This window comes from Glycine max, chromosome 6 (genome assembly GCF_000004515.6).
Source record: "Glycine max cultivar Williams 82 chromosome 6, Glycine_max_v4.0, whole genome shotgun sequence".
NCBI classification, from domain to species: Eukaryota; Viridiplantae; Streptophyta; class Magnoliopsida; order Fabales; family Fabaceae; genus Glycine; species Glycine max.
Genome location: NC_038242.2, coordinates 50,813,047 through 50,822,595, shown reverse-complemented (window position 1 = coordinate 50,822,595; position 9,549 = coordinate 50,813,047). Strand labels below are relative to the sequence as shown.

Sequence of the window (9,549 nt, the reverse complement as noted above, 5' to 3'; positions counted from 1 at the left end):
CAAAATTCAAATCACAAGTTGGTATCCAAGCAGGTAATCGTTCTGATTGTCTTTAGTCATTGTTTGTCGTCGTTCGTCACTATCCGTCGTCCGCCACTGTCGTCTCCGGCCACCTTATTTTTCGGCGAACCCAAGGTTGTGTGCGCCTTAAAGAGCACGGCTCATCCCTGGAAGTCGTGTGGCCAGAATCTCAGCCACGTGCCTCCACCCGTCGCCACCAATTTGTGCCAATTCTAGTGCGTGACGTCCACGCGTCGCCCTTCGATCACCGGAAGCTCACCGGACCAGTTCCAACAGCTTCGTCGTCTTCTTCTAGGAACATTTCAGTCTCTGTTTTTCGGTATTGACAGCTTGATCGTTCCAGCCCTTGTGTTCCCTTTTCCTTCTACGTTAGGGCTTTGTCTTTTTTATCATAAATGGCCTTTGCCGGTCCTATGTTCTCCTCCTCTGGAACCCCCACCATCACTATTGCAAAACTCAACTAGAAGAACTACTTGTCTTGGTCTGCCTTAGTGGAGTTGTGGTTTCTTGGCTAAGGATATCATGACCACTTGGAAAAAGGAGTTAGTGTTGTCCCAAATGACAAGAAATCTGAGTGGGAAAAACTTGACTTTCAACTATGTGCTGTGCTGTGGCAATCTGTTGAGTCGGATGTTTTGAAAATCCTTAGATCATTCAAAACATGTTGCTCTCTTTGGAAGAAGGCCCAAGAGATATATGCCAATGATATTCAAAGTCTTTTTTGATGCAACCCAAAAAGTTGTTGCACTCAAACAGACCAGCCATGATATGATTGCACATATAGGTAAAGCTCGAGCGATAGTGGAAGAGTTAAAAAGGTTTCTTGTGGCTGATTCTTTGAAGGAAGTAAATAGGAAGCTGGACAAGTTTTACATTGTTCTTATTTTGAAAAGCCTACATTTAGATTTTGATCATGTGTGTGATCAAGTCCTTGTTGGTGATCAAGTTCCGTCAATGAACTCTCTAGTTACTAGACTTCTTCATGTGCCCCATGTGTTGAAAGATGAAAACTTAGCTGAAGTCGTGGAAACATCAACCATGGTTGCACTTCGTGGAAGAGGAGGAAGTCCTAACAACAGAGGAGGCCGCGGTGGAAGAAGTGGACGTCCTCAATGCACTTATTGCAAGAGGATGGGTCATACTCAAGAAAATTGTTACTCCTTACATGGCTTTCCTGACAAGGTAGCACATGTATCTAAATTAGAGTCTAAGTTTTCTGATGAGGAGTACCAAGAATATTTGAAGCTTAAATCTGAAAAATCCAGGAACCAAGCTCAATCCTCCTCGGTACCATGTGTTTCAACAACATGTATCTCTCAATCTATGGAAGGTCCTAGTCCTTGGATACTTGACTCAGGTGCCTTTGATCATATCTCTAGTAACAAATCATCTTTTTCATCTATTTCTTTTCCAAAAACTCCTCACTTTGTTACTGTAGTCAATGGGTCCAAAGTTGCATCTCAAGGAATTGGTCAAGTTTCTTTGCTCCTTCATTAAAGTTGAACTATGTATTATTTATTCCTCATTGTCCCTACAACTTAATCTTATTAAGTCAGTTGACTCGTTCATTAAATTGCTCAGTAACCTTTGATGCTAATTCTTTTGTTATTCAGGAACATGGTACGGGTCGTCTGATTGGAGAAGAACGTGAATCATGAGGACTTTATTACTTAGAATCCAACCTTCCTGTGTCCTGTTTTGCAACTTCAAAGCCCAAGCTTTTGCATGATCGTCTGGGTCACCCAAGTCTACCAAAATTGAAAATGATGGTTCCTAGTCTTAAGAATCTTCAAGTCTTAGAATGTGAATCTTGTCAATTAGGGAAACATGTTAGGTCATCATTTCCTCAAACTGAAAAAAGATGTAACTCGACTTTCTCTATCATTCATTCTGATATTTGGGGACCAAGTCGTATCACATCTTTTGGTTTTAGATATTTTGTAACCTTTATTGATGAATTCTCCATATATACTTGGGTTTATTTAATGAAAGACAGATATGAACTTTTGCCTATATTTATGTCTTTCTTTAATGAGATTAAGAACCAATTTGGAAAAACTATTAAGATTTTCAGAAGTGATAATGCTAAAGAGTATTTTTCTCATGATTTATCCTTCTTTTTATCCTCAAAAGGTATTTTACATCAATCCATATATCCTCATACACCACAAAATGGCATAGCAGAGAGGAAGAATCGTCATCTCCTTGAAACTGCATACTCCCTAATGTTTAACTCAAATGTTCCTACACACCATTGGGGAGATGCAGTTCTCATTGCTTGTTTTTTAATAAATAGGATGTCTTCTTCTTCTCTTGAAAATCAGATTCCTCACTCAATTATTTTTCCTCATGATCCATTGTTTCATGTCTGTCCTAGGGTGTTTGGTTGTACTTGTTTTGTCCATGATCTCTCTCCTGGTTTAGATAAACTCTCTGCTAAGGCCATTAAATGTGCCTTTTTGGGATATTCTCGTCTTTAAAAGGATTACATGTGTTACTCTCCAACTACAAGATGGTACTATATGTCTGCTAATGTTATCTTTTTTTAGGACACACCTTTCTTCTCGTCCTCCATAGACTATTCTTCTTCCCTTCAACAAGTTCTTCCAGTCCCATCTCCTGGTCCTACGAGTAATCCCAACCAAAGTGTTAGTGGAGTCCCATCTCATCCACCAAGTTTAGCTGAAGTTGCTCCTCCACCTTTCATTACATATCAACGCAGGACACGACAAGTTAGTTCTACAGTGCTTGAGTCTTCTTCTCGTGATTCTGATCCTCCTCCAACAGATCCTTAAACCATGGATCCTTCTTCCTCCACTTCTTCTCATAACTCTGATTCAGACTGGCCCATTGTCCTCAGGAAAGGTACTCGATCTACTCGCAATCCTCATCCTATTTATAATTTCTTGAGTTATCATCGATTGTCTCCTTCATACTTTTTTTTGTTTTCTCATTGTCTTCTCTTACTGTTTCTAACAATATTCATGAGGCTCTTGATCATCCTGGATGGCGACAGACCATGATTGATGAAATGCAGGCTCTTGAAAATAATGGTACTTCGGAACTTATCCCTCTTCCTCCTGCTAAGAAAACTATTGGCTGTAGATGGGTCTATACTATTAAAGTCGGGCCCAATGGTGAGGTTGATCGGCTTAAGGCTCGGTTAGTAGCTAAAGGATACACTCAGATCTATGGCCTTGATTATTGTGATACTTTCTCTCCTGTAGCTAAAATCACCACTGTTCAACTGTTTCTTGCTATGGCTACCATGCGTCATTGGTCTCTCCATCAACTTGACATTAAAAATGCATTCCTTCATGGTGATCTTGAGTAGGAAATTTATATGGAGCAACCTCCTGGATTTGTTGATCAGGGGGAGTATGGCCTAATGTGCAAGCTACACCGATCTCTCTATGGGTTGAAGCAATCTCCTCGAGCTTGGTTTGACAAATTTAGTCATATTGTGCAACTTTTTGGGTTGAAATGGAGTGAAGCAGATCATTCTATTTTTTATTGTCATACATATCCTAGAAAGTGTGTTTATCTAATGGTCTATGTTGATGATATAGTGATTACAGGAAATGATGCTACTAAGATCTCTCAACTAAAAGAGCACTTATTCAGCCATTTTCAAACCAAAGACCTGGGATATTTGAAGTACTTTCTTGGTATTGAGGTGGCTCAATCAAGAGATGGTGGTATGATTTCACAGAGAAAGTATGCTCTTGATATACTGGAGGAAACATGCATGCAAAATTGTAGGCATGTTGATAGCCCTATGGACCCAAATCTGAAGCTCATAGCAGATCAAAGTGAAATTTACCCTGATCCTGAGAGATACAGGAGACTTGTGGGAAAACTCATTTATCTCACCATTACAAGACCTGATATTTCTTTTGCTGTTAGGGTTGTTAGCCAATTTATGCAAAATCCTCATGTTGATCATTGGAATGTTGTCATGCGTATTCTCAGATATGTAAAGAAGGCTTCAGGACAAGGATTGTTGTATGAAGATAAGGGTAACACTCAAGTTTCTAGATATTGTGATGCAGATTGGGCTGGTTGTCCCATAGACAAGAGATCTACCTCATGATATTGTGTTTTTGTTGGAGGAAATGTTATCTCTTGGAAGAGTAAGAAACAAATTGTTGTTGCTCGATCCAGTGCAGAGACTGAATATCGATCTATGGCTATGGTTATATGCGAACTTATGTGGATTAAACAATTTCTCCAAGAGTTAGGATTTTGTGAAGTGGTGCAAATGAAGTTATACTGTGATAATCAGGCAGCTCTTCACATTGTCTCAAATCTAGTCTTTCATGAAAGGACTAAACACATAGAGATTGATTGCCATTTCATTTGAGAGAAACTATTGTCCAAGGAGATTATCACCGAGTTTATCAATTCTAATGACCAACCGACATATATTTTAACTAAGTCCTTAAGAGGAACTAGGAACAGAGGAATGAAATGATCATTTGAAATTATTCTAAAAAGATAAATTATTAAAATGAATTTTTTAGAAGATAAATGATCAAATAAGTCATTTGATCTTTACAATAATGAGTTTGAGTTACATTTATTGTGATTTTTAATTGTTGATAATGGATTTTTTTTTATTATCTATTCATAACCATTAAATTTCAATATAACTTTGATTTATAAAGATGCAAAAATTTTAGTTTTCTATTCTGAATTATATCCAAACTTCTTTCAAGTTTGACACAAATTTATGATTTGTTTTTTGTACTTAACCGTTTAAAAAAAATATAGAAAACAAAACTTGTTTGATAAGAGTAATTTACTATTTTTTTTAAAAAATACTATTCTCAAAATTAATATCTCTTAATTTTAAGAGAGAAAAAACATTTTCAACTTGTGCTTTTTTTTTATTTTCAGTTTTATTGTGTTTTTTTTAACAATTTTAGATTTGGAGTGTTAACTTGTTCATCTGTTCAATAATCTCGGATTAAAAAGTAAATAAAGATCACCAAGGTAAATTGCCTTGAAGATGTTTGTCACACAATGAGTAAAGGAATACGTAATACTTTGAAGACTAAATGATTATTTTAATTTTATTCAAAATAGTCCTTTATTTTATTTTATTTTTTTACCAAAGGTTCTTATTTTTTAAAAAAAAATATTTTAATCTTTTTATCTTATTTGAAAAGTTTAAAATGATATTTTTTTTAAGATTCACTTTGGTTTTACATCTTATTTAAAAGGTTTAATAATATCATTTTCAATTATTTAAAGAGTTTAATATCTATGCATTGACGATCTGTTAAGTCAAAAGATATTTATATTTTAAAGATGAATAATAATTGTTAATTATTTTGATTAAATGTAAATAAGTCTTACGTTTTTAGACAATGCACTTCTAAGACGACCTAATATAACATTTAAGTAGTACATTTAAAGGCTTTCATTTAATATTTTGTGTTTGAGATTCTTTCATGCAGAAAACATTCTCCTAAGATCTATCAAAGTCCTATGAAAAATAAATGAAGTCCACACTTTAAAAGACGTTGATCTTCATCAAAAGACGTGTTTTGTTGTTGCATACCTACTACCTTGATGAAGTACAAGACACACTATCTTATGAACTTTGCTTAAAGAAATGGCGTGCATTTAATACAAACATTAAATACCCCAATGTACTCAAGGCCTCAAACGAAGAATAGAGTGAAGAATCCAACCGTTGAGAGACAAAAAATACATGGAGATGAATGTTATATATAGAAAAAACTTTGAAGAAACAAGATACAAATTACCTACGAAAATCATTATTTCTTGTATAAAACTTTCTATTAATTCTTGTAAAGATACAAAGCTCTCAAAAATCTTATATACCTTGAGAGAAAAGACTAAAAGTGCTAAGTGATATATCCGTCTACTAGACAATCATACTTTAGTGAACAATCTTTCAACAAATTTTATTGATTTATTTAGAGCCAGCAAAGACTAGGTATGACAAAAAATACTAGGGTTTAAGTCAAGCTTAGGGTAGAACTTGCAAGTGTAAGAATCTGAAGTGGCATTGAACAATACTTGTAACTTTGATAAGTTAGTGAAAACTTGATGGATCCCAAGAACTTGATGTAATCTTGAGGTTGAGACGAACCACTATAAATTCTTTGTGTTTTCTTGTTGTTTGACTCATAAAAGTTTTGAATTTGTTTTTAGATCTTATATCTTCTTTTGTTTTTCTCATCGTTTGATATTTTATCAAACGATAAACATGTTTTTCAATCTTAACAAAAGTTTAAATTTCTAAAAACATAATTCAACTCTCTTCTTATGTTATTTGTTTCTACACGGTGTAAAACTATTTTACATAATTATTTAATTACAGCTCATCATTTGAATCACTTTAAGATAATTATTTTAAAAGTTAACAAATTTATCACACATGGTATGTTGTGATTGGATGTCCATGTAAACTTTTTTACATTGTTCATGAATAACCTTTTTTCTCTTATTTAAAACTTACTAGGAGGATGAAGTAGGAGCGTTTAGAATTATGCTTTCTTAAATTATTTTTATGAAATAATTAAATTTCTTGTGTGACCTAAACTAAAAGTATCTTTTATGAAACAACCTAAAATGACATTTACTTGAAATCTAAATGTTACCGAAGAAAAAAACACTAAACTAAAAAGTAATTAGATGCAACAGTAGGCTGATATTAATAGTACACAAATTACTTAGCCTCATAAATTTCAGGTTTAAAATCTTATGCTATGTTAGTCCAAGTAACAAGGAATGTAATTTCTTGTAAGCTAGATCTCATATTTAAGTATTGTAAATGAAGAAAAATAGGCGTTGAAACACCTTTATCCTCTTAAATGGGTTCACTCGCCTCAAATTTAAGATCAATGTAGCTTCCTTCCATATGTTTAGGTGGTCAAACCAAATTGCCTATTCCTATTGACCGAAAACACCATTTAGAGTCATATGTTCCTAATTTAAACTATAATGCATCATCAAGTAACGGCCCTAGAATTATGTTAGTACAAGGGAATTTCCTTGACTGAAAAGAGAATGTATTCAAAATGTTGACAGGTCACTATTGACATGTTAAGACGCAAGTGTTGGATATATACAATACATATAATTTTATACGACCAAACGATCATATAGCCAGTCTCTCATAATCACATAGGCTTGTTCAGCATCCACATCTTCTTCAGGAGATCCAGGTCGGTGGGCAAATCCGTGACCTCTACCAGGGAATAAGACTACTTTGGAGCCGCTAGCAATTTTTTTCTCAACATTCTCAATTTCACTTACCTGGCAAAGTGGGTCATTGTCCCCTAAAATAAACAAGACAGGAGCTTTTATATCAGAAGCAGCAAGGGGATCTATCCTTGTACCATAAAAGGAGACTCCGGTGCCAAAACAAGCACCTTGGTCTTTGGCCAGCACCTTCAACACTTGGCCACCTCCAAAGCAGAATCCAATAATGCCAAGTTTCTTGGAAATTCCTACAGCCATGAATTCATCAACCAGCCATTTTGTCCATCTGGTAATGTCTTCTGCGATCCTCTCTGGGTTTTGTCTAGCAATCCATTTTTCAAACACATCTGGATCTTGCTGGTCCTTTGTCCATGGATTTCCACGAAATAAGTCTGGAACTAGAATGCTGCAAATTTTGTTCAGAACGTGAAAACAGCCATTTTACAATTAATGCGCGTTGATATATAGGAGTTGAGGAACATACTTGTAACCATTGCAAGCTACTCGATATGCAAAATCTCTGGTGAAAGAATCCTCAAACCCGAAAACATCTGAAAGAAGCAATAGGCCAGTTCCATTGTTATTTTTTACTGCCTTGAACAGATAAGCACGGATATTTTCATCACCCTCCTCAAGTGAAAGCTCCACTCCACTGACTAATTCACATGCTTCATCATCTATCCCATCTTCCACATTCACTAAGCTACATGATATTTTTGAGTCTGCAGCATCTTGAACTGGTTTTTGAAAATTCAATTTGCACTTTTTCTGAAGACATGCTGAAGAATTGCATTCAACAAGATAAATATGTAGAGAAGAGGCTATTAAGTATGTGATGTAATTCAGGAATTTTGAGTAACTAATAAAAAAAGAAGGAAACTCAAGAACCAACTCAATTTGATCTTAATGGCAGGATTTGGGGTCCAATGTAGGATCCAACCACTCACTGCAAGCTTGAAGAGAAAAAATAAAATAAAAAAAGCAGTTCAGTGTCTAATAGATTAATCCAAGCAGACAAGTAACGTTATAATATTATGTCATTTAGCAAAGCAATGAAAACAATGTCAACAAATGTGTGAAACTAGAGATAAAGAGAAATTTCTGAATTGGGTTGAGTGAGAGAATCACCCAACAAATTTTTAATTTATAGGCATGAGGATGACATGATTTTACAACCAAAGGCACTGTAAGAGAACAAACATTGAAACAGTTTCATGGTTCACTTCAGACTGTTGATGTTGGATTTCTAAGAATCTATTAAGAATATAGACTCTTTATTTCATTTTCCTGGCTTGGGTTGGGGAAGGATATCTATCAGTTACATACGGAAAGTAATAACAAAAAGGTAAAGGGAAGAAAGAAAGAACGTACAGAAGACAGGAGAAACAGAGGTTGGGAGGAAATGGCAGTGACGGCGGAGAGGCTTTGAGATGGCACAAACACAAACTGATCCTATGCTTGTCCTTGCTGTTGACAACCCCATCTTCCACTTAACTCCCTGAAAAGGAATACACACAAATGCTTGGTTTCCGAGGTAGAGCTAGATATTTCAGATTGGGTTCTATCCTTTACATTATCGTTTTCCAAATCAATTAATACTACATTATTATTTGTATATGCAAAGCTAAACAATGGGCCTTACCCTTGCAGATGCAAAGAGGCTGTTTCCGGATTCGAACCCATGACCAACAAGTCACCAAGACACAACTTTACCGCTGCACTAGGGCTCGCCTTCAAATTAAAAACATATGAATAAATATATTTTTTTGCAACATCAATAAATAAACTATGTGCGGCATCTCATCACCAACTGGTTTTTTTTATTGGTTGGAGATAAAAATTCAGTTATGAAGATGTTTTTTATTTGATCAATGGTGTAAAAAATGAAGTGCTGAAAAATTCTCTGATAAACTATGCTCTCTTCATTGAACGATCATCCATGGGTGTTGCTTAGCAAAGTTTTTGTGTTCGTGCTGTAATTGCTAATTAACTTTGTTGTTTGGAAAGTTAAAAAATGACTTAGGGTCAACAAAGAATATTTGGGATTTTAGTAATCTCAAAAGAAAGATTGGGAGTGTATTTTTTATTGTGAGAAGTGACAACCATAGAATACTTATTATAATGATTTATTGATTAGTGACACTCCTATATAAAATTGAAGGAGAATTGAATATAACTTAAGATTAATTGAATTAGTAAAAAAAAATATTCTTATTTCTATTATTATGTTTTTTTATTTATTTTCTTACATAAATATATTTGGACACACAAGCTTATCAAAATCTTATT

The 9,549-nt window shown here is 34.8% G+C and overlaps 1 protein-coding gene across 1 annotated transcript; it reads right to left on the bottom strand.

Annotated features, from left to right (window-relative positions):
* Window positions 1–7,050: 7,050 nt before the first annotated feature.
* LOC100796954 (carboxymethylenebutenolidase homolog) lies at window positions 7,051–8,845 on the bottom strand. The gene is made up of 3 exons (XM_003527539.5): window positions 8,632–8,845; window positions 7,745–8,039; window positions 7,051–7,666 (listed from the first exon to the last, which is right to left on the bottom strand). Exons 1-3 carry the CDS (start codon window positions 8,741–8,743, stop codon window positions 7,141–7,143), a joined length of 933 nt encoding a protein of 310 aa, XP_003527587.1. The 5' UTR covers window positions 8,744–8,845; the 3' UTR covers window positions 7,051–7,140.
* Window positions 8,846–9,549: the final 704 nt, after the last annotated feature.